Source organism: Montipora foliosa, chromosome 12 (genome assembly GCF_036669935.1).
Source record: "Montipora foliosa isolate CH-2021 chromosome 12, ASM3666993v2, whole genome shotgun sequence".
In the NCBI taxonomy this organism is placed as follows: Eukaryota; Metazoa; Cnidaria; class Anthozoa; order Scleractinia; family Acroporidae; genus Montipora; species Montipora foliosa.
The window spans coordinates 40,523,527-40,548,872 of NC_090880.1; the positions used below are offsets into that span (position 1 = coordinate 40,523,527).

Genomic DNA, 25,346 nt, shown 5'->3' on the forward strand with positions numbered 1-25,346 from the left:
GCATTTGTGGAAGTAATGATTAATTGGAGCAGCTAGAATAATAATATTACAAGGAATGTAGAATTAACATTTCCCTGCGTTGTTATTGTATTAAGGGGCACAACCTGATGATGGAACTCAAGAGATTCTGAGAAAATTAGATGAACCGTCAGCAAAACAGAATGTTAAGGCTGTGCAAGGAGGAGTGTTAATAGACATGGAGAATTCTGATACATATGGTAAGACATGCGCACACTTTCTTGCATCTTTATAAATACCTTATAGGAAATTAACGCTCCATGAAATTAACGCGAGTCGTTAAAATTCGCGTTAATTTAAGTCGCGTTCATTTTGTTGAGCGTTAATTTCCGCGGCGTTAATTAAGTGCAGCGTTAATTTCTGCGCTCTTAATTTCCAGTATCTTAATCCCAATTTTGGAAACTGTCCAGACATTCTTGACACCTAAAAAACATTAACTACAAGCTTTCTTTCTTTCCATTTACCCTTAGTTTTTCATCTTTCATTAAAGCTAGGGCAAGGGTTTACAATATTTCGAGTTCATCTTCATCGTTCATCGCTATCAGAAGTGATGTCAATATCTTCTCTTTTGATTTCACGTATTTAATCGCGTTAATTTCCTTTATTATGAAATTCTACCTCCTCTTTCGCGTTAATTTTCTTTATTCGAAAGTCGTTTTTCATTAAATTCGCGTTAATTTAAGGCGCGTTAATTTCCAATACCTTAATTTCATGGAGCGTTAATTTCCTATAATAAGGTAGAGTCCGTTTGTTTGGATTATAATCATGATGTACCTATTTTAAAGGCATAATAGATTTGAAATGTGTACAATAGTTCAGTAAAATACATATATTGTCAAAGAAACAAGCGTGTAATCCAGCAAGACAAGTTTTTTAAAAAAAATCTAGTGTTATTAGGCATCTACATTAACATGAGAATAAATTATTGCTCAACTTGGTATTTTCTATGGTCAAATTGGGTTCTGTACAAATCTTATATCCCGTAATATTAGGATAAAATGACTGACATTGTTATGGTCTGCTAATTGATGCAGATGCCAATGAAATGAAATCACAAGCATTATTAAATGCCCAGAGAGCATGCCAAGATCAAGAAGCATGGGTATGTACAAAGAGTGAACATTACATTTGCTGCATAAAGGCCAATTTTTTTATTGCTACATGTATATTGTATACTTTCTAGAATATAGCACTTTATATAATAACCCAAGTTATTCTTGCATTTTGATTGGTTCTTGCCTATGATCTATAAGAGGACAGATGCATGATTGACGTCACCATCAGCTTTTAAGTTTAATTCTTTATTATATAAAACAAACAGATTTCATGCTGCCTTGCATCTGTTCAGTAATACATCACAGAAGGTGTCAAAATGTGTTAAGGACATCAGTGACACACTCGGCTATCGCCCCGTGTGTCACTTTTTTGTTCTTACCACATTTTGATGTCATCTGTGATCTATTACTGAACAGATGCATGGCAACATGGAATCTATTTGTTAGGTGGATGCATGAAAGAATGATTTTTCTCAAATAAGGGCCATGCTTCAAGATGCTCTGGCTTTAGGGTCAAGACTGTTTATGCGCACAAACTAGGTTTTGTTTTTAACGATAGTGAACAATAATAAAATTCGTGCAAATATGCCCATCTTGTCCTGCACTGTTCAAATCACTGACTTTAAGGTTTTGAGTGTCATGATTTAAAGATCTCTACAGGTCTGAACCCAGGATGTGAAGTTGAAGAAGTGATTTTTCTATGAAAACATTTTTATTTTCACTTCTTGCTCTACTCTATCGTCCCTAGACAAGGGAGTTTGACAGTAGCTACCAACAGGAAACAGGGAAGAAGAAGCCAATGTCACAAGCATCTTGTAAGTCTGAATAATAGATGTAAAGTATATTACTTGAATGTCGCTGAGTTCTGTATGGATGTACTTCAAGTGCAGTACAAAAAGGAGTAGGAAAAGAAACACAGTCAAACATGACAAGCTGAAAAACCGCAACTGGCAGAAGAGAACCAGGCCCCAGTTGGTCAATGGCTGGATAACTTTATACAATGGATAAGTCACATTCCAGAGCAGAGTATTCTCTTCTTTCTCAAATCCAACATTACACCTTGTTTACCCCCCAAAAATTTGCATCTATATAGGCATTACTTTCAATTTCTCTTGGGAAATCTTTATGGCCCAGGAGAAATTGCAAACAATGATTATGCAAAATTTTGGGGGGTATACAAGATGTATTATGGGATTTGAGAAAATAGTGTATAAAATAATGATATTATACTTCATGTTAACGTTTGGGTGAAGTTATTGTACATGCCTTTACTTAGATGTGCTTAGAGTGAGCATATTCACAGTTATGTGAACAGTAAACATGTACTGTAAAATGACATACATGTACCAACTTATCCATTGCAGAAAGTTACCCGGTATTTGAAGACCTGGGACCAGTTGGCTGTTTATAGAGTGAAATGGAGTTTACATGTAATTTGGGACCATTGAAGACCAATCAAAGCAGTGGTCTGAGTGGGATTATAACCTACGGCACCCATACTTAAATGTAACTCTCTATCCAGTGGACCTTGCTTCCTCCTGGTTTTGTTGAAAGTGAAATGTGATTCATGGAAAACCATGGGCAAAACAGCCAGAAACAAAGTCACTGAATTTGTGTTAAGTGTGAGAAAAAGCAAAAATCCAATGTGTGTTTGGGGTGGGTGGCAGGGGGGCAGGGGAATAATTTTAGGTCATGGAAAACTTGGAAATGCTCTTGTAAGAGGCCATGCAAAGTTCATGTTTTTCAAAAACTCAATTGATTGTGAGGACATGACAGTGAGAGATGTTTACAGATAATTAGAACAATTTGGGTTTTTGTCTGTATAGTTGATCAGAGTTACAGCCTGGCAAATCCCATGATGAACATGAAACAAGCACACCCTCAACCAACAGTCTTTGAAGGGGAGCTTAAGTCATATCAGCTGAAGGTAAAGTGATGTGCTTCTCTAATCTCTAAAGGATATTTAAGCAATAGACCACAAGTTTCTATGGTTTATAGGCTGATAAACCATGTGGGATGTTGGTAGAACACAAGAAAAATTCGTAAATCATGAGCTGCAGGCGAGTGATTTACGAATTCTTCGAGTGTTCTTCCAACATTTCAAGTGGTTTATCATGCCTATAAACCATAGAAACCTGTGGTCTATTGCTTTTATATAATAATTCAAAAGATGTGCGGTTTTTCCATGAGTTTACTGGCACAATAAAACATAGCTGATTGACCAATCAGAGCGCGCACATTGATTTTGTTATTATATAATTTGTAATATATGACAATACTAGTAAACTACAAGGCAATGTTTACATTTAAGGTGTGGAAATAAATGTATAAGCAACATTTTTGTGCTTAGTGGCTGTAAGGCTTATAGCCAGTAACACACTACCAATGTCAACAGTTGTGTAAGTCCATAAGTTAGTAAGACCTCGCAAACCACAATGTCAGATCGACCTTCTGTGCACCTGTCCCTGAGTATTGGCACACTACAAAACCTCCCGAGATAAGTTCGAAAAATATTCAAAGCATTCATTGTCAATTTCGATTACAAATAACATTTCAACAATCAAAATGGACAATGTTAATCGGTTTAAAGTTCATTACCAGTAACCACATGTCAGTGGAGGGATTTGGAGGTAATACATGTAGATTTGATTCCTGTTAAGGAGGTTCAGGACAAAATAATAATCTCTTTAGCAAAAAATTTAATTTTGAAAGAGTGCATTCTGATTTACTGTTGATTAAGGAGCTGGTAATTTCAGGCTTTATTAATTCGTAAAAATGTTTATATATTTTATTTGTAAATGACTGTGGCATGAACGTAAAATTAAGTGTGCATTTTGCCACATAATCTGCATAATTTTATACATGTAAGGTTGCAATTTTTTCGGAGTTGTGATAGGAGTGTGATTATATTGAATGAATTTGGGCTCCTTGAGGACTTTGTCATTGCTTCACAGGGAAGTAATTTATTTTAATATTAACTTTGCAAGGGTCTTGATACAGTTAACCATGGATTGATGATGATCATCATTATTTTATTTGTTTTATTTCAGGGAATGAACTGGCTAATTAACTTGTATGAACAGGTACATTTGTATTACTATTTTTAAACTTTGTATTGCTCACTGTTATTGTGCATGGCAAAAACAGAGGATTTGGCTAAATTCTGCCAAATCCGCCACATTGACTGAGTGTCACCGTCTTGGTGAATTTTGCAGAATCCACCATTTTTGCCAAATCAGCTGCTTCCGTTGGGCCCCAAAGGCCAGCTCATTGCATTTTGATTGTTTAAAGAAAACGACAAAACACTTGAAATTATAAGACATGTTTCGACAGAGACTTCTGTCATCTTCAGTTGATTAATGTACAAAGCGTTAAGTTGAATTTTTAAGTACGGAAAAAGTGCTAATTATGCCAGTAACAACGGAATGTACATAAAACGTGACAATGTGCACTCATGGCGAAATTTCACCAAATCCGCCATGTTGGCTGAGCTGTTGCCCTTTGTCAAAATTTAGCTGAATCTGCCGTGGTGGGGGTTAGGGTTACTGCTGGCGAAAGATCCACTTTTATAAGCAAATCCACTTTTATTGACATTGCCTGCATTTCTGGACATATTTTATCGTGTGTGCCCTGATCCACTACATTGTATAATTGAGTTTTTTCATTGTTGTTGTGGTCTTGTAGGGAATCAATGGTATTCTTGCTGATGAGATGGGTTTAGGAAAGACTGTGCAGTCCATTGCCTTCCTTTCTTATTTGGCAGAGGTGAAGAGTAAAATTATATTTTATTATTATAAATTAATAATGATGATCAGATTTAAAAGTATGGTATTAATAATAAATCATTGAAAATTATGAAATTTTATGTGGACTTTTAGATGCAAGACCTGAAAAGTAGTTAAAAAATAGGCTTTTAGGATCTTGAAAGTTCTCGATTTCTCACTGAATGAGATCCTGAATACTGATGGCTTGGGATTTAAGGTTGGCGCTAGTGAGTGCAAAATTTTGTTCTGCACACTGAGAAAAACTGTTCGGAAGTGATTTCAGAATGTGTTAAGACACTCATGAATGTAGATGCCTAAGACACAAGCTTTGTGAAAAACATTTTTGCCTGGTCAGACTTCCATTCCTTCAATTTTCATGTTAAAAAGTCAGTAAAAGTCAATGAAGATTCCTTCCACAATACTGATGTGTTCTAAGTTGTTTCATTGGTCAGTCCTTTACATGTTAAGACTACTTCTGATGATGGCAGTTCTAGTTGTTACATAACGAGATGCTTCTGTGAAGCATACACTGGGTTGCCTGTGGTACGTGCTACAGAAAATCAGAAGGCACTGAATTGTGTGGTATTGAAATACAGCATTCCAGTCTCTGAAGAATAACAAATAAAAGAGAAGCGAGAAACATTGGCTTCTGGGCTGACATGTTGATAATTTTCAAGTTCCCTCTCAACTTCTTTTTACCACAAGTGTGCCCTCTGAGCATCTGAAGGCTTTCTAATACTAAAGTTCACTGAAGTTAAGCCCTGCCGGGCGGGGTTAGTGTTTGGATGGGAGACCAAAATAACGTACCCCTCCTAAAAAAGAAGCATCGGACCGAAAATACTATTAACTCTAACAAATGCGAACTCAGCAAGGTACAGATCTTTTTAGCTTGCTTTATGCAAAACAAATATTGATGAAAAAGCAAATAACTATCGATACACAGTTTTCAGAAACCGGACGGTCGATCGAGAATAAAATATTTACGACATCAAAACAACATTAATTTTGAACCGTGAATATAGAATATAAAAAGTTACGATCAGCGACAAACATTTTGGGAGATTTTTGCTACGTTCAAGTAAATTGCAAAATCGAAAGTGACTTGGCCGGAATTCAGCGGGCGCCGTGATTAAGTTACCGCTGTATGTTTACTCGCCAAACAGTGAAGCATCTGTGTCAAATGATGGCAAGATACCGGGTTTTTGTAAGTTTCTTTTTCTGTCAAGTGTTATAAAGTTTGACAATGAAATGAGCGAAGTCAAAACAAAGATCACAATCGCCCAACTCTTATTTATGCAAAGTCAAAATTTACTCTCCAAGACACGTACGACGTTATTTATCACCAGGTAATTCCATCATTTTGGAAATAGCAGCTACTTTATTATTCATCTGCGTCACAAGTTTTCACTGATTTTGGGGCTCATTTTGTTGAAACTCAAGCACGCTTCCAACAGGCCTGTGAACCCTTCCTGCTTACAGAGCAATACTAAAAAACTTCTCCCATATCACATTTCAACCTTAAGCTCGAAAATTCAATACACAACATGATATTATAATTCACAAAGGCAGAAAATACCACAGAATCCTTTTCCAGCGAAAATTTTATTGAAACAAACAACATATTTGCTCTTAGAGGCGAAAACCTCTTCCTATTTCATTGCGTGCGTGAAGACAAGAAACTCAATTGTGTCAAATTACCATGTACTTCAGGTAAATACTGCTCACTTTGATTTCGTCTCGACGGGCGATAGATTGTTGTCGAGGTCCAGCACTCGTCGCTTTTGAGATTCATGCCTAGTTTATCCAACTGACTTTCCATTATTGAGCTCCATAAGGGTATATTTTGTTTAAGGATCCACTAAAACTCCATTCGCATTGCATGACTTTCGACGCCATTGCAGGCTAAGTTAATGATTCTACTGTGTCCACCAGAGAAATCTACGCAGTTCCACTACCCTCTCGATCCTAAGAAAATACGCCCAGAAGGCTCTATACACAAAGACACCACTTACCAGGGGAGTGACAGGCAAGACTTTTACCGACACGGAAAAAAAAAAAACTAAAAAAAAGAAAAAAAAGAAAACAAACAAACTAAACGAAGACCTCGACTGGGTTTGCCTTATAAGGCAACCCAGTAATTAATAATAATTGTGCTGGCCATTTCTTCTCTCTACAGGCTCACAAAATTTGGGGTCCTTTCTTGGTTGTTGCTCCTGCATCCACCTTGCACAATTGGCAACAAGAAGTCAGTCGATTTGTGCCAAGGTTTAAGGTGTGGTTGTTTTCTTGTTTGTTATTTTAATATTATTGGCGCAAAAGTGAATAGGGTTTGGAGTATATTATATGCTATTTTTCTCACCGTGCATTCTCAGAACTGAAAACTCGTACTGGTTGAACTCATACTCTAATATAAAGGTATTTTGAAAAAGGAACTTTGCAGAAGGAATTTTGAAATTTTCTCTCCAGGTTTTGCCATACTGGGGTAATCAGGGTGACAGAAAATCCCTTAGAAAGTATTGGACTCAGGTTGGATTATTGTTGAATTATTAATATTTTAGTAATATTTTAGTCTTAATTATGAGTTGTGTCATGAAGTACATGTACAGAATAATATATATAAAAGTCATTTCAAGTGCAAGAGAATGTTGAATCTAGAAGTGACTTAACATTCTCTCCACAGTTCAATTATGTAGCTTTCATATACATGTAATCCTAGATATACATGTACTTCACGTATTTCCATTAAACATGGGTTTATCATGAACTAAAAAAGTGACCAGATTCCAGTTAGCTTGATAGTTGAAGTGGTAGTGTACAGCACCAGTAACACAGAAGTTGTTGGTTCAACTCCTGTTCAAGTGTGATATTCCAAGCTTTCAATTTCACTGCTGCTAATTATGATTATAAACAATCTGGTAATATATTATGTCCTTGAGTGTATGTTTTCTGATGACCTAAGGCAGTACACATAAAATGTAAATGGTTCTTTACTGTTTTAAAGCCGTAATTGAAATTGTGACCATACAGTTGCATTTGTGACTGAAATTTTTCCCTTTGTGACTTGTTTTCACCTTCACTCTTTCGAAACTAAAGGGTTAGCAGCTGCCACTTTGCTGCTTCTTTTTGCTAAAGGAAATAATTTAAAAGAAATGACAAAATTAATTTGTTTCTCGCCTTGAATTTTCTTTCAATCTGAAGATAGTGTAATTGTAGGCTGCATAATTTAGCTGCGATGTTATGTTCACAACTCTGTTCCTCTAGTATGCAGTTCTTACCCCTCCGATCATTCGCCATTTTTAGCAGTTTCTTTACACACAAGTATTCCAGTCTCTTACTTTATTTTACTAAACCACTGACAACACAATGCAGCCCAACGATTTTGCGACCAAAATTTGTGAAATTGCAACTAAATTTTCATATCTTGTCACAAAATTGCAACTGGATTGTTTTTGTTAATTTCATTGAAGCCCTGCTAGGTCTTGTAACTGTGATGATCAGGTCAAGAATTTGTTCCTTTGATTCCAGTTGCTTTCATTAGATCATCTGTTGGAAAATACTTGCAACTGCATCTTCTTTCCAATGTAGTGTGGCCAAGTGGTTAGGCCGAGTGGTTAGGGCGCTTGCCTTGAGATCCGGAGATCCCGGGTTCAAGACCCGCTCTGACCACTCGTTGAATTTGTTCCTGGTAGTCCCTGGTTCAACTTCCCAGCTGCACTTGTAAATAGCCAACTGGTTTGCCTCCGGCCAGTTGGGATTCTTAACGGTTGTTGTTGGTCTGTTTCGTTGTTTCATGGTGTTACATTGGCCCTGAAAAGCCCCTATGGGGAGCGGTCAATTAAGTATGTATGTATGTATGTATGTATGTATGTAACATTTTTACTTTCATTTCTTCTTGTTTAGAAACAAGTACAAATCAATGACTATGAGCATGCTCCTTTTCATGTGCTGATAACAAGCTACCAACTTGTAAGTGTATGCTACTTTGATGAGAGGACAACTCTTTCAGATACAACTAATTCAGTGCCAAAGCAAAGAAGATTTGAAGATTATGATGGGTGTCAGGGTGGAACATCCTATGTGAAGATCGGTGGTTCAGGCATAGCCTTTCACATTTGAGTTACACAGTATTTCAGGGCACAAGATAGCTTGAAACAGAAAGTGTTTTCTAACATTTAGATATGTTAATGATGAAATGAAATTGGCATAGTGGAGAAAAGACTTTTCCTGCTTAAATGTAGCTTGAGGTTTCATTCCAGCCTTGGTTTCTTATTTTGGGTTGAGTTTATTAGTCCCTACTGTGAAGAAATTTAAGTAGCTTGAGTTTTCTGATGTCTTTATTTTTGGTAATGAATTATTGTGATTTATAGCATTTCCCATTAGTGCGGCAGTTCCAACATAAGGGTTATCATCATTGAATATTGTCTTTCCAGGTTGTTCAAGATGTGCGATATTTTCAGCGTATCAAGTGGCAGTATCTTGTATTGGATGAAGCACAAGCCATCAAAAGCAGCTCCAGGTAAATATAAATGCAAAATTATAGCAATTGAAAATAATATTTTGTATTGTAACATTATAGACGATTTCCACCGTAAAGACGGAGTATAGTGGACTGCAATTCATGCATGTCACCAATAGGTGAACCGGAACTGATGTTTGAAAGGTGGTGGAGCCAGGTGCAACGTTGGTTGCAAGCAGGTGTCCGTAGCAAGCCTACTATCAGCAATCACAAGACATCAGACTGAAGGAATCCAGTTGAATACTTATGGTATACTTACCATAGGAGAAGGACAAGGCATCAAGGCATCACTGGGTACCCTTACTAGAACTCTGAAGTTACCACTTTGATCAGTTTATGGGATGGTTTCTAGTTAGTTGCAACACAAAGGGCATGAAATGTTCCTCATCCTACGTAAACTTAGTGAATTACTTCTTTTTCATTGATTTTCATTTCCACAGTGTACGCTGGAAGATCCTTCTAGGGTTTCTCTGCAGAAACAGGCTTCTTTTGACAGGGACACCTATTCAAAACAGTATGGCAGAGGTTTGTTTCATAAGTTTAACTTCTAGGATCCAAATTGTGTCAAGTTGCCCCTGGTTCTTCAATAAGCTTCCTTATCCTTCACATGAAAATTTCTGGTATAAACTCTAGAGCACCTGTTTGCTTTTTTCCTTTGAATAGCTTGTTTTGTTTTGTTTTGTTTTTTTTGCCTTGTTTTCTAACAAATTCACTCCAGTGGAATTTTGTGATAAGAATACTTTGAAATTCAACAAACATTGTACAGAGTGCTAGTCTGTATTGAACGGAAGAAATAAAAATGGAAAAGGAATTTGTTAATGTTGAATCCACCAGATCTACTTCCTTCAAAATGTGCCAAAGATAACCAACACTTGTGCATCATTAGGTTAAAGTTGTGCTCCAGAATAAGTCATGTGTAACTACATTTATTATCATAGTTGGTCAAGCCTGCTTATCAAGTCTTTTGTAAGTGGTTTTTATCTTACTGGATGGGGAAACCACATTTGCAATCATTATTTCAATGCAGTGTTATGATTTCATTGCTGTGTTATAAGTTATTCCAGCATTTGGGAGAAACCACTAAAGTAAATGCGTCTTACTGACCTAGTTCGAGGTTCATACCTCGTAAAATTACGGATCAACTTTTTTCCAACAGGAAAAAAAGGAGTTAGTAAGATGTTTTTTATATCTCTGTGGTAATCAGCCATGTGGGAAAGGAAACTAGTTGAAGTCAAGCGAAGTTTCAACTGCCACAAAGATTGCCGTGTCAAACTTCGAAAAACGAAATCTTCTTGGCTGTTTCAAATAGTTGCTTGCAAGATTCAAACAGTTTTACAAGTTTATGTACATAACAAAAACAACATGAAAAACTTGCTAGAGAATATTTTATTGAAATTTCAAAATTAGCGGGCTGTACAGTGGCCCGCTGATTTAGCCAATCACTGCATGTGTACCATCTGAGAGATATGATAATTGTCATTAATAGCCTCATAAATATTTTGCCAAAGAAAAAAGGGAGAATAATTATGAGGCACTTTTGTGTGCATGCAAAAACACAGTAAGCCAACTTTTGGCCTCTTAAACCCAAAGACATCTAGAAAAAACACATTTGCGGGCAGGGGGAAATCTTGTGTTGAGAAACGCTTTTGTTGATCCCTAGTGAGCATCATATTGATCACTTTTGTTACTGGTAATCCCATCCATGCCTCATTTATGAAAATTAGTTTCTTCCCTTATATATTGTATCCAGTCTTCTCTAATAATTTATAACATGACTTCTGCAGTGGCAATAGAGGGGTGTGCATTTAAGTTCTATTCTCCTACTGGATCATAAAGTGACACCTGAGAAATTCAGGTTGTTTCAATGGGATTCTAACCCATGACCTCTGCAATGCTGGTGCAATGCTCTGCCAACTGAGCTATGAAGCCACACAGTTGGGAGCAGGTCAATTTTTTGGGCTCATTTTTTCCCGTGAATGGACTCAATGAATGAAAGAAATTTATATATTTGAAGTGCAGGTTAAAGACAAACTTTACAAGTGATCCTCATACTTAACTTAACTGTACACATGTAAGTGCACGGATCACTTCTACATTTCGTCTATAACCCGAGCTTCAGATAATTATACGGTATACATTTCTTTCAGATCATAAATCATTAAACAAAGTGCACCTTTAACTACAAATTAATATAACACCAGTGTTTATCCTTCATGAATTATGATTTCCTTTCCAGTTGTGGGCATTGCTGCATTTTATCATGCCGACTCTTTTTGATTCTCATGAAGAATTTAATGAGTGGTTTTCAAAGGACATAGAAAATCATGCTGAAAATAAGTCTGCAATTGACCAAGGTAAATAACACAAGATTTGAGACAAACCAGTATTGCTCTTTTAGATGGAATCAGCTCAGTTTGCTGGGTTTTTTTTTTACTTCAGATCAACTCTCAAGACTCCATATGATTTTGAAGCCCTTTATGTTGCGGAGAATAAAACGAGATGTTGAAAATGAATTGTCAGAAAAGGTAAATAAATCATGGAGACCTTGTGATCCAGGTTTTGTAAGGCCTGCATTTGCAGTGTCAAAGATCTTTAGAAATTGAATTATAAGGGAGGGCTTTCATCAGTAGCATAATGGAATTCCAGTCAAAAAGGCTGAGTTGTGTAAAAAAGTCATAAAATAAATGAAAACAAGGTTAATAATCTGATCCTCAACCCTTTGGTATGAGCAAAATTATAAGTTTTGTTAACTCATGTATTCATCTTTTCTTATGTCAGATTGAGATCAAACTTGTGTGTCACTTAACAACACGACAGCGCTGGCTTTATCAAGCTGTGAAAAACAAAATTTCGATTGATGACCTTGTGTACACATCAACATCCTCGTCATCTACCAATGCTACGACCAGCAGTCTCATGAATCTTGTTATGCAGTTTAGAAAGGTAATTATCCAGTTATTTTAGTTGTGATCTGTTTTAACTGCTGATTACCCTGTCATTGTTACGTGTATGTACAATAATTGTTTTGGTTTTTAGGGGTTAATCAGGGCACTTCTTTTCAGCACAGTGCTTGATGTCCAGTGGCCGAAGTGTTCATAACAAAGGCCAAACCTTGATACTTCTCTTTCAGGAAAGTGTAGCTGCAAGCTGCTTTGCTTTCACTAAACTGTATTTAAATACTGATGTGGATTAGTGATGTTTTTATCAACAAACTTTTGTGATGTATTTTAAGTTTTCAAGTGCATACGTAAGTTCTTATTATTGGTTCAGAGAATGACCTTACTTCAACTTTTTTGGTTTTTCTGATTTTGTGAATGTTAGGTTTGCAACCATCCAGAGCTGTTTGAGAGGAAAGATGTTCGCTCTCCCATTCATGTAGAAATTCCATCTTTTCATTTACCCAAACTGATCTACAGAGAAGGTACATTTTAGTTAACAGCATTCACTTTATGAAAGGCTCACTCACATTGCAGGGCACAAGTACATGTATTCTAATAAATTGGTTTTGTTATTAGAGCACTTGCTCCCACTTTTTAATAAATAGGGAAACCACTCTTCAAATCAATTCAAATCAAATTGAATGTTTATACATAAGGCAAGCACAGTGGAAGAGATCAGAGATTTTCCTTTTTTTTTATAAATGAAACACTACACTAGATTGAAATTAAAATACTCAACCGAACCATTGAAATAAAATACAGCTAGAGGCTCACGGACTCGCGTACATGAAGCAGCTCTGTAGAAAGTTTATTTTAAACCACAATTTTAAATGCTTGGAAGCAATAGGATTCGTTTTCCATGGCAGCAAAATAGATATAAAATCGAAGAGATCAGAGATAGTAACCCTACATTACAAAATTTAATCTTTAAAACGTGGTGAAGAAAACAGATACGTACATGAAAATCTGAGTTTAATGAATTGAGTTCAGGTGATTTGATGTTTTTAGTCCCTTAGGATAAAAAAAAAAGCTTTAAAAAGCGTTAAAGTTCAAGCCCCAGTTGTTCGCAGTGTGGATAGCGCTATTCACTGGATAACTCAATTGGTTTTGCCAGTGTTTATCCGCTGGTTAGTGATTTATCCAGTGGATACATGTAGTATTATCCATCATTTGAACAACCAAGGCCAGTAGCATATCATATCATGTCATATCATATATCTTTATTTACCCTCGGATTTTTAGAGTAGCTTGGTGTAGCTAATTTCACCAAGCATTTACCCTCCCAACCATGATACACCACAGAAGACAGACCACAACACCGGGAACTACATGCCCTGAGATAATGGCATTTATTTTATTTTTGGTTATCTCAGGAATCTTGGAAACTTCCTTACCAAGTAAACATAGGTAAGTACAGGTGTTGGAGTGGTAACCTCATATCCTTCTAACCATTATCAGAGAATGACAACTTTTTAAAAATTTGTAATTGTTAACAGTGTTCTTTCAACATTTATTGAGAATATCAAATCATGAACAAAATCGTCGTAAATGCTTAATTTGCATAATTAGAAACACAGAAGAAATGTAGCCCTTGGACTCCCATGATCTAAAAGTTCATTCTCCTAACTACTTCCATGAATGTCTTAGCTGGCTGGTCATGAGAATTTGATGTTTTATCAGTGTCATATCCTTCAAGCTGAATATAATCTTTATTCTCAATACTTGTCTACCTGACAGTATATTGAAATTGAGAGGTAAATTTACTTACAGATCTTTACAACAGTCGAATACTGCCATTTACAGAGATTAATACAATACAACAATAAAGCACTGGCAATGCACTGCTGAAATATAATTTTCTTTCGGAAATAGAGTAACAACGGAATGCAGAACGATTTCTCCCGTTTAATTGAAGTTTTCTCTCTAAAATTTCACTGCAAAATATGGAGCTAGCGATTCCGAGGACAAAACGTGATCTTGACTCACATAACTTGAGTAATGCAACTTCCTACGATTCAAACCTTGACAAGAATATAATTGCTTCTGTCTGACACACGTCAACAACTACTTAAGTGATATATATAGTGTTTCAACAACAACAAACTGCACAATTCCCGAAATTTCACATACTTCCTCCAATCTTCAATATACCATGGAGTGTCATGAATTATTGTAGTTACTGTACCTCGTAAGAAAGGATAACGTCACCTATAAAATCATTTTGCATGACAACCTTTGAAGATGAGGACCTTACACAACAGGATTTGAGTGTTAAGAAAGGATGGCAGTAGTTCTTTTTAAAAGTCGAATTAATGAATTTCACTCAGTTGTCTGGAAGATCTGATTGCCTCCACAAGGCCTTACTTGCACAATGAAAGGCCACAAGTCTGAAAGGCCTGCTTCCTCGCAAAGGAGGTTAAGATTAACTCATTTGGCACATTGGCCCAGACTCCTCCTTTATGCTTTGTCCAGGTGACTGGATGCTTCCTCACTCATTTGTGTTTACTTTAGAATTTTGTACAATCTGATGCATATTGGAACAGAAGAGCATATTCGTCTTTCTTTGTTCGGAGATCACAAGCACCAATCCACAGGTATAGGAGCTTCTTTTTTCCTTATTTGTATTGTACATGGAATGTGTTCAAGAACTTTTTTCTGTGTATTTAAATGCAGTTTTACAAAATTTACATTAAAGAACGGAAGTTGCTAATGATCTGTTTGTCAGCAAAGAGCACTAAATGTCAGCAGTGCTTATCACATGACAGCAAACGTTCAGGGGAGATAATCCTTGGTGACCACTTTTGAGTTCAGTTGTCTTGCTTTCCCCCTCCTGCACAGCTTAGCAGTGTGATAGATACCTAGATGAATGGCAGCTGTCTGTTTAGAGGCTGCTTGGCTAACTGCTACTGGGTATTTCAGCCACCCAATCTTCTCTCCTACATGTATATGAATCTGTACGTTATCCAAGGCACTCAAGTTATAGTTTTAGTGGAAGTTAGGAAGGTGTATTTGTAGTTTTCTATTTGTGCGGTTTGTGGTTTGTAGATGAAGTTTTTGGGGTCAAGTTGTGGATGTTGTTGTGTCTTGGTAGTTGTAGGGTGGTATGTAGTTATTTAGGTAGTAAATATTATTGTTTCAGGAGATAATATATCATTGATTAAGCCTTGTCTTCTTTTTCAGCTGCTGCAAGTAACTGCTTCTCATTTATGAGGTTCATCAATCTATCACCTGCCCAATTGTCAGCCATGATGTTGAAGGGCCTTGTGTACAGGTGAGCTCTGTACGATTCTTCCTGGTTTTGGCAAGTGTGTAATGGACCACTTTGGTTGGTTCCTTTAGTTAGAATGATGAATTGAAATGAAATGAAATGAACGTCTGTTTGAAGTGTGGCTTATAGACGAATGAGAGAAGTGATCCTCGTACTTTTCTGGATAATTTAAGCAATTGGTGCTGTTTATATAGACACCTGACAAATTAAGGTGACTCCAAGGGGGTCGAACCCATGACCTCTGCGATACCGGTGCAATGCTGGTGCAATGCTGGTGCAATGCTGGTGCAATGCTCTACCAACTGAGGTATGAAGCCACTCAGTTGGGAGCAGGTCAATTTGTTGGTCTCATTTGTTCCCGTGTAGGACTCTATGAATGAAATGAAATGAATGTCTATTTGAACTGCGGGTCATCGACGAATGAGAGATGCGCGACGATCAGTTCTCTCATCCGTTTATTTAGATTGTAAGAAAAAAATGGGAATCTCAGATCTTGCAGATTTTTGTCCCGGCTTGATGGTTTGCTTCTTGGTTTTCTTTTCAGGTTGTTAGCCTTAGTTTTCATTTTGAAAGAAACGAGCATTCTTCATCACCAACGATTTTGGAGCGAAGGGAAGACTAGAAACAGGCGAGTTTCTTAAGGAGATAAAGAAAGCAGAGAAACAGCTTTAAGGACGGTGCCTACTAATTCAAAAGTGTTTTGCCGCGGTTTTTGAATATGCTTAGGGAAAAGTAGATCTTAACAAGTGTTATTGAAACGCAAAAGGAAAATGGGGGGTAATCACGCAGTTTTCAAAGATAGTCAACAATGTTTGTAGAAAGCTTTAAAATAGAAAGCAACGTATGGCGTTCTTTTCCAAATTGAAATTATCTCTGAAAAATGCATGATTCTCTCCCCCCCCTCAGCTGTCTTTTTTGTTAACAAGAGCACTTTATAAGGTGTGCTTTCTCCGCATAGTTTTAAATCGCGCAAAAATATCCCTGTATTAGTAAAGCACTCCCCATGGGAAACCCGAGTTTCTGGAGATGCGCTGAACGTATGCGCAGTAACAATAGTAGGCACCGTCCTTAAATCGATGGCTGGAACCACACGCATGTGTGTGCTCAAATACTTTACGACAAGTCATGTCCGTTCAAATGGTGTAAACGAAGGATTTCATAAATAAGCCTTTTTTTATGGCTGATTGGGTCTGGTGGAGTTAACAGAGACCGCGATTTTCATCAGTCATTTTACCTCCCGAACATTCTAGAAGTGAGGTGCTTAATTAACATCTACCTCGCCATTGTCCTCTCGACTCTTATTTTCTACATAGAACAGCCTTTCCGTAAAACCCCTGCTTAAAGAGACAGTGTCACGCTGTTTTAGTCAAACTTCAAAACACTAATTTAAGATGTCTTTGCATCAATGAAGACCAAAAAATAATTCTGTAGTTTTGTTGCCAATAACCATGCATTGAAGTGCACTGAAGCTATTCTTTGTTGTTTGTGGCCAAGGATGGAGAAGATGGAAATGAACTGAAACTTGAAAAAAAACTTTTAGAGACGATGTGTTCAGAAAGCCGCCAAAAGTTAAAATAGGAATAGCTCTTTGTACCATAAATACATTTCATATCTTCTCAGTGTGTTGTCAGAAATGTTGTATGTGCGAGCTAAAGAACCACTGAATTTAGATTTTTACCTAGTTTTCACCTAAAAACATCAAATTTAGCATGACAGCGCCTCTTTAGGTTCCCTTGAAAAAAGTCTCCCATTTTGATACGACTTTAAAGAGGAAACAGGACTTACCCATAAGAGAATTATCGCTTCCTAGACAGTACAACCATAACTTTTTTTGCACATCCTGTCACCGCTCATTGTCACCGTTGGTTATTATGCTGGAAATTTTCCAAAAATTATCCTGTGACGTCATGTTATTTTTAGATTTTGGAAAAAAGATAGTTTTTTTCATATAGTTTTGTCAGTTGTTGGTAGTGGTTCGTTGTGGTCGAGATTTGAGATATATGAACCGAGAAACGATTGTGTTCATCGCTTCGAATTCACGGTGTTCCATCGTCGTCAACAATTCGGGATTTATTTGTATTTCGTCAAGGCTTCACTTCATTGATTTATTAAAACATCATTTGTTCGAGTCAATATTGTGTGCGATTATCTTAATGCAACGTTTACAACACTTAGGGGTTAAGTTGGTCAATCACTCAGATTTTAGAGTTGTATTTTTTTTAACCCATCTCTGTTCCACTGTTTTACACCAGATTCTTGGGTCGGAGAGACTTGCTTGTTTGGCCTGATTCCACGACCTCTTTTCCCAATATCCACTCCAGTTCTGTTCTTCAGTCCTTGGTATTCACTGGTTACACGAAGAGAGTCTCGTCACATTTGACACACAATGTTCAACCCATTCTGGATGACGAAGATCACAAACCACTGAGAGGCAAAACCAAGGAGCAAGCTAGAGGAAAAAGACCTCGGCGTACATCAAGCAGTGCGGTGTCACCCACCTCGCCAACTAAGAAAAGGGAGCCACATCGTAGAAGCAGCCATTCTCATCATACTGCAATATCGCCTACAGGAAAGCTACCAACCAGTCCACTAAAGCACTCTCCAACGGGACCGTTCTCTCCTACAAAACACTATGGTCACACGTTTTCTCCTCAGATGTCACCGAATCGACCGCATCAGGGTTTGCAGTTATCCCCCACGCGGATACATCAGCATCACCGGGCACCCCAGGCAGGCGATTTTCAGATGCATGAACACAATACTTCATTGGGACATGTACCACACTTGCACCAGTCTTCCAGTCAGGGGTTCGCGCCCGTGTTGCATTCGCCCCCTGGGCATGGCCGGGCATCCCTGCATTCCCCAACAGGGCATGTTTTCTCCCCGTTACACTCGCCCTCTGGACAAATGGCAGCACCAAACCCGACTTATCCAATGCCGTCTTTCTCTCCAACCAGGTAATTGTGCCACTTGCCGGTATGTAAACCCGTTAACATGTGTCATGAGGAGATGCACCTGCTTTATGAAAGGCAACTAAAGGCCTGTCCAATATTTTACAGAGTGGCCAAACGGTATAAAACATCCTTTAAAATGTCTTATGCAATCCAAAAAAAGTAGAGAATTGTGATCCATTAGATTACCCAGTGTGCTTTCTTTCTTGACATGACACCGTATCCATAGATACAACAAAGTTGTAGACTTAGTACGCATGCGCGCTTCTAACATGTTTTGAGTATCTGTCCAAACGTGCAAAACATCGGTCACCGAACACGAGAACAAAAGAAATGTTTTACGATGTTTTAGCAAATGTTTAACAGAATCCAATTCATACCCAACATGTTTAAACAGCAGAAAACAAGGGGTCAAACGGGAAAATGTTTCGCCACCTGACACTGTTTTTACATGTTTTACCGTAAAGCATTTCCCGTTTGGACCGGCCTTTAAAGTTTCCCTTCAAGTTAATTTACAACGACGGGACTTGGGTTTGAGTTACATGCACTCTTACATTTAGTTGTTTTTTTGTTTGTCATTTATTTATTTGAGCAGCACCCACCCATATACTCACAGAGGACAGCCACAACACCGGGAACTTCATCCCCTACTCTTCTCGAATAGTGTGTGGGTTCTTTAACCTCCCACAGGGAACTAATGAACATGGAAGATATTTGTGAGACCGGACCCACGGTTTATGGTCCTTATCCGAGAAGACTTGAAAGTCTAACCATTTTCGGATGTAATTACAAAGGCAGCACTTTCTCCTCGGTTATTTAAAGACCCTGAGTGTTGGTCCGGCCGGAGTCGAACTCACGACCTCCCGCATGGCAGCCCGGTGATCAATCAGTTATTGGTTAAGGTTGCTTTCTATGGTTTCTTGGGTGTCAGAGTTGGAGGGACAATTTGTAACTGTGGGCGTCATGTTTTTGTTGACCCATGTGACATTAAGTTCAAGTATAGGAAATGGTATGAACTCATGACCATTTCGTAATTTATGGAGACGTATGATGTTTTGAAAGTTCTCAAAATTGCACGAGCTGTAGGCGGGTGAAATTTGAAACTTTCAAAACATCACGAGTGACCATAATCACGAAATGCACAAGCAAGTTCACACAATTTCTCATTTATTAGTTACTCAACAAAATTACCCTATCGCTGTGTTTCCTTGGCAACCTAATGGGACTCGATAATCGCTAAACAAGTGCGGCTGACACAGCACTTTTTAAAAATGTTTGTTTTACGCACACAGTTCGTCAGTGAGTCTTCCTGAGGGATTCCAGCTCAACTGTGCTCCAAGAGCTTTTCCAATAGACAGAACTCTTCAACCCACTCTTCTACCGTCATTCCTGAGTACGTACGTTCCAAAGGTAAGGAGAATGGAGATTATGACGAAAAGCGAACAAACAAGCGGCTTCGTGGAAGGAACTTTTGAAAACCCACTCGTTTGTTTTTTTACACTAGTAGTCACTAGCATGCGTAGCAAGCGTTTCCGTGCGGGGAACATGGAAGATTGTCGAAGTTTTGGCCGCGCGAAAAATGGGGCGAGAGAAGAAGGGAAAGGAAGGACAAAAAACAAACGAGTGGATTTCCCCCTCCCCCTCCCCCACCTCTTGTTTTGTCTCAGTCCATTTTTCGCGCGGTCAAAAAATGTCTCGCTCCATTTTTCGCGCGGCTGAAACACTGAAAATCCACGGAAACACTTGCCACGCAGTCCAAGAAGCCGTACAGTCGGAGTTCCACGCTCGCTTATTTCAAACTCGTGTGCTTATGCTAAGGAGAAATCATCTGAGTTATCTAAGTAAATTAATGATTTTTTCGGTTTTTAGGTGACATCCGGAACAGACGTTTACCGCTGTAGCGATCGTAGTTCAGCCTACGAGATCCAACACCTGCTGCAGGGAGGCTCGGAACTTTGTAGGAACCTCCTGTTGTATGGCACACCAGACCTAAAAGATGTGAAACAGGCTAAACAACATCTGTTTCCGGTTCCACTTGGGGGGCTGGAGGGTGCCACGCCCCAGACGGGATGGACATTTGTGCAAATCCCAGGTATGTTGAGTTTAAATACGAAGACGCACAATTGGGAAGACCGTAGACAGCAATGGCCAGAACCAGGTTGCTGACCAGCGGTTTTCGTTAAAACAATGGTTTGCTCAGTCTCGCGTGCTCAAAAACCCTGGTTGTGGTCATTGTTATTTAAGGTTTTTCGCACAAATTGATGGTTTTCATCTGACGTCACGGCGGCCATGTTGGTTTACAGAACAATGCAGTAAAATGTCTTTTGGGAATTTCACTCTATTATTCTGCAAAACGTGCGGGGCCATTTTCTATTGTTTTGTACACTTAGGCCCGGTTCAAACGTCGAACTTCACATGTACCGAATCTAATAACATGAGAAAAATCTATTGTTTTCGCTCATTTGCATTAGATTCGGCACATGTGAAGTTCGACGTTTGAACCAGGCCTAAGATGGCCGTCTCATCACGTTGATGCAAACCAAGAATAAAACGAGTTGCTCCGCCTCAATTTAACCCTCATGGCATGGCTTTTAACGGTCATAATAAACAGGGACGAAACTCGCAAAGAACTTTTTCTATGGCGAGAAAGATGATTCATGATCAATGGTTGAATTTCACCTTCCAACCACGTGCATGCAAGAAGTAGCTTTAATTTAGTTACAAACGAAGAACAAACAAATAGATCGCACCGATCGCCTTTGGGAATTTTTTCAAAATTTTCACAAGTGCTCTCCCTGTATGCTCTCCCTTCCGAGATCTTGCTTTTGGACGGAGATTTTTATTTTATGGTGGTCGTTCCTCGGCGGGCGGGAAGAGGTTTAACTGCTCGGCCCCAGTTCAAAGGGTGGAGAGCGCTGCCCATTGGATAAACTACCAACCAAGCGATAACTCTAATGGTTTTTATAGCTCTTCACCTCCGGACAATTCTGTGCCGAAGAATGTGAGGCTCCCTAGTATGGTGTATTGTGCACTTCGGAACGAGATTAGGGTAACTTATTGCTTCTTTTTAGATCGTAACTCGCTCATCACCGACAGTGGTAAACTGACTGTGCTGGATGGGTTACTGACAAAGCTGAAGATGCAGGGACACAGAGTCTTGATTTACTCACAAATGACAAGGATGATCGATTTGCTGGAGGTAGCCAATCCGTGGTTGTAACTGCAATATATGTTGAGAAGACATTGCGTGACTCTTGCGTGACGCGTGATTATTGCGCGCGGGCTTAATCGGCGGCTACACGAGCGACTTTTTGCTCGCGCCTGTGATGCGATGTTTTTAAAATTTTGTCACGTCCCCTCAAATTTTCAAATGCAACTGTAGATGTTCCAAGGTGTAATGTTCTCGGGCAGAATATGATTATCACAGAGATAAAACACCAAGCTCCATAAGAGTTCTTTTAGCTCAATGGGTAGGACACCCGACCGGTGTCACGAGAAATCGTTGGTCAGAATCCTACCTTCAGTTGGCCCTTCGCTCGTAGCCCAGCAACTAGCCCATAGTCCTTTTCTTGTTGTTTTCTCAATGAGTTAGACAAAAGCATTGATGATACTCGTGGAGAGATCAAAATGACGTCTGCTCCAATTTTTAGGAGTACATGACATACAGGAAACACAAGTACATGCGTCTGGATGGCTCATCCAAGATTTCGGACAGAAGGGACATGGTCGCCGATTTTCAGTCCAAGTAAGTTTTCTACAGCTTAACGAAAACTACAGTCGTGTATATGATTGGAGTTCGGCGATGATGGCTATGGAAATGGCGACGCTACAAAACCATATTATTACGATTGCCGTACTTTTTTCGGTGGTGACTCCGGGATGCTCGGAAAGACTCCGAGTGCTCGTCACTGGAGTCGAACCTTTTACCTTTCGAATATCACTGAGTTTAAAGGGAATCTCTCCTGTTACTACAGAATCAGTTTAACCTGGAGGAAATAACGTGTGCAGACAAATTTGTTCGATTTTTTAAAGTGTTTGTATCGGGAAAAGTGAATTTAGAATCGCTTTCAAATTTCCTCAGCTCGGCCATCTGAAAGAACTGCGACTAGTTTGGGTTGCCATGTTGTTCCGACACAGTTTTATAAGAACAATAGGGCAACCGTAACACGTCACAATTATTCAAGATGGGGGCATCCGGGAAATTTTGAAAACAAAAATAAGCGATTGTAAAACTTATTCATTTTGGATAGAAAGGCTTTCTTGGAAAAAAAATTGGCACATTTTACTTTAGAGGTTACTTTTTTGTTGGAGTGGAAGGTCCGTTTAAAATCCGCGATTATGGAGCCGTAGGGAACCCGTGGGAGTTAGGCTATTCAACGAGGTTGACTCCCACCTAACAATCTCGCGAATGCCCCGTTTTGAAATTTTAGGTCTAATATTGTAGCAGGGCAGTTGTCACATGGAAGTAGTTCGCTAGAGCAGTACTGCAATGACAGCATGCCTCGAAACTGATTAAGAAACCGCGAGATGTCTCTTGCCTCTGGCTGGAACAAATTGCCTGAACTTGAAATCCTTCTTGAAAAATCCACTCATGCGGCATTGTCTTGTCTTCTATGTTACTTTCAGTGCGGATATTTTCGTTTTTCTGCTGAGTACGAGGGCAGGCGGCCTTGGAATCAACCTGACAGCAGCGGACACTGTAAGATGTGCTTAGGTTTATTGTGTTGAGCATGTCAAAGGGCCGCTTCCGTTTAGCTTTCAGTGCCCAGTTTTGTTAATATCTGTGTGCATCTTCTTCTCCAGGTCATCTTTTATGATAGCGACTGGAATCCTACTGTGGATCAACAGGTGAAAAATAATTGATTGTTACGCTTAAATTCAAATATACCCTTACTCTGTGACATAAGTTTATTTTAGAAAATGGTTTGAACCCACGAGTTACATACCAATCACCACTCACCATCCTCACAACCAATCATATTACTTTTCCCGCTACCGATCACAACACATCCCAGAGCAACGCTACATTCGTTTGAATTTCCAACCGGCGGACGTCTCTGGTCTCTGAAGAAAACTTCCGCTCAGGTTGTCGAAACGTCCCTGCCAACAGTCCTTCTCAGTACTACTTTTAAGTAGACGACAAATGGGTCTGTTCTGGATTATTTTGTCACAAAGAATTTGTGCAGTGCAAAGGGGCTGGCCTATCCCTCCAAACGTTTGCCAATTTTTGTAGCTTTAGATTATCATAGCAAATCGCGGGCTTAAAGCAATTAAAAACTTATGTGTGCCGATCCGCTGTTGAATATTTGTAGGGCAACAAAAAATTGGGTCAATCAACCAGCCAGATTTTGACCCTTACACATTCTTTTAAACATTTATCATTTTCAGGCTATGGACCGTGCACATCGTTTAGGCCAAACCCGCCAAGTTACTGTATACAGGCTCGTCACCAAAGGATCTATTGAAGAGAGGATATTACAAAGAGCCAAGGAGAAGAGCGAGGTTGGTGGCCCTGTGTTGGCTGTCGGTCCGTTCGGCGTTGGGATGGGATGATTGACTTTCTTCTGATTTCGTTTCAGATTCAGAAAATGGTTATTTCAGGCGGACATTTTAAACCTGAGGCTCTTAAACCCAAAGAAGTGGTCTCCCTGTTGCTTGACGATGCAGAACTAGAATGCAAATGTAAGTTGGCATTGAGAACGAACATTGTAATTCGCTCAGTTGTTTGAGCTTCGGACTACGGCTGGTCGCGGTCTCGAACCTCTTAAAATAAATGAGAAGAAAGTACTTCCTTTGTAATTTCATGGTTAGATTTTCAAGTCTTCTCGGATAAGGACTATAAACCATAAGCCTCGTCTCACAACCCGGTTCGTTAACTCTGAGAAACGTTGAAGATCCCGCGCACTGTTCGCAAAGAGTAGGCCACGCAGTTCTCGGTTTTATGGACTGATCTGTAATTGGAGCCACGCCCTTCTAAGAGTGGCCCCACCACGGAGAATTTAAATGAAGTATAAAACAATAACTATTTCGATGAGAAAATCTGAACGACATCTTACCGACGAAACATAAAACTACATTCGAGCAAAGGACCGTTATCTTCGTGTGCATCTTTTGAGAGTATGACATCTCATAGATCGTGTTCATAAATGGCGGCTAAGTAATTAGTCTTTTGTCTTTATGTTAATCATCCTCACTAGCCTCGTTAGCGCGAAGAAAATTCAAAATAATTTTTGCTCCAAAGTGAGGCTAGTGAGGATTATTAGTACGAAGACAAAAGAAGAATTTTTTGACCGCCATTTATGAATACAGTCTATGACAGGATTTACTTGAAAATGACATGGTCTCGGCCAACATAATTTTAGCAGCTTGCTTAAGGACAGTGCCTACTATTGTTATTGCGCATACGGTCTGCGCATCTCGTGATACTCGGATTTCCTTTTGGTGGTGCTTATTAATACAGGGATATTCCTGCGCGGTTCAAAACTATGCAGAGAAAGCAGAACTTATTAAGTGCTCTTGGTATCCAAAAAGAAAATTGGGGGTAACCACGCATTTTTCACAGACAATTAAGCTTCAATTTGGAAAAGAACGCCATACATTGTTTTGCCTTTTAAAGCTTTTTAAAAATCTTGCTGATTAATTATCGTCGAAAAAAGCGTGGTTACCCCCAATTTTCTTTTTGTTAAGATCTGCTTTTCCCGCATATTCAGTAAACCGCGCAAAAATCCCTTTGAGTTAGTAGGCACCGTCCGTAATTTAATCCTAATAATTAAGATTTTCCAGAGGTGGCTAAAATCCTCTAGCATGCCAGACCACCTCAACGTGCTCTTACTTT

General features: G+C 38.8%; 1 protein-coding gene and 1 non-coding gene across 2 annotated transcripts in view; one reads left to right on the top strand and one right to left on the bottom strand.

Annotated features, from left to right (window-relative positions):
• LOC137980359 (chromatin-remodeling ATPase INO80-like) overlaps positions 1–25,346 on the top strand; it is a 40,789-nt gene that overhangs the window by 12,744 nt on the left and 2,699 nt on the right. Inside the window, exons 13-40 of the mRNA XM_068827772.1 lie at positions 96–218; positions 1,053–1,120; positions 1,822–1,888; positions 2,900–3,000; positions 4,124–4,156; positions 4,758–4,838; positions 7,014–7,109; positions 7,304–7,363; positions 8,738–8,803; positions 9,268–9,353; positions 9,794–9,878; positions 11,590–11,707; positions 11,793–11,878; positions 12,132–12,296; positions 12,675–12,774; positions 13,666–13,699; positions 14,804–14,886; positions 15,473–15,563; positions 16,105–16,188; positions 17,813–18,517; positions 19,804–19,921; positions 20,381–20,603; positions 21,583–21,710; positions 22,162–22,256; positions 23,138–23,210; positions 23,315–23,359; positions 23,900–24,013; positions 24,091–24,193. Coding sequence (XP_068683873.1) covers positions 96–218; positions 1,053–1,120; positions 1,822–1,888; positions 2,900–3,000; positions 4,124–4,156; positions 4,758–4,838; positions 7,014–7,109; positions 7,304–7,363; positions 8,738–8,803; positions 9,268–9,353; positions 9,794–9,878; positions 11,590–11,707; positions 11,793–11,878; positions 12,132–12,296; positions 12,675–12,774; positions 13,666–13,699; positions 14,804–14,886; positions 15,473–15,563; positions 16,105–16,188; positions 17,813–18,517; positions 19,804–19,921; positions 20,381–20,603; positions 21,583–21,710; positions 22,162–22,256; positions 23,138–23,210; positions 23,315–23,359; positions 23,900–24,013; positions 24,091–24,193 — 3,231 coding nt within the window. The remainder of the gene's footprint in view (positions 1–95; positions 219–1,052; positions 1,121–1,821; positions 1,889–2,899; positions 3,001–4,123; positions 4,157–4,757; positions 4,839–7,013; positions 7,110–7,303; positions 7,364–8,737; positions 8,804–9,267; positions 9,354–9,793; positions 9,879–11,589; positions 11,708–11,792; positions 11,879–12,131; positions 12,297–12,674; positions 12,775–13,665; positions 13,700–14,803; positions 14,887–15,472; positions 15,564–16,104; positions 16,189–17,812; positions 18,518–19,803; positions 19,922–20,380; positions 20,604–21,582; positions 21,711–22,161; positions 22,257–23,137; positions 23,211–23,314; positions 23,360–23,899; positions 24,014–24,090; positions 24,194–25,346) is intronic.
• Trnaa-agc (transfer RNA alanine (anticodon AGC)) lies at positions 11,210–11,285 on the bottom strand. The gene has a single exon. It is a non-coding gene; the product is annotated as a tRNA-Ala (tRNA).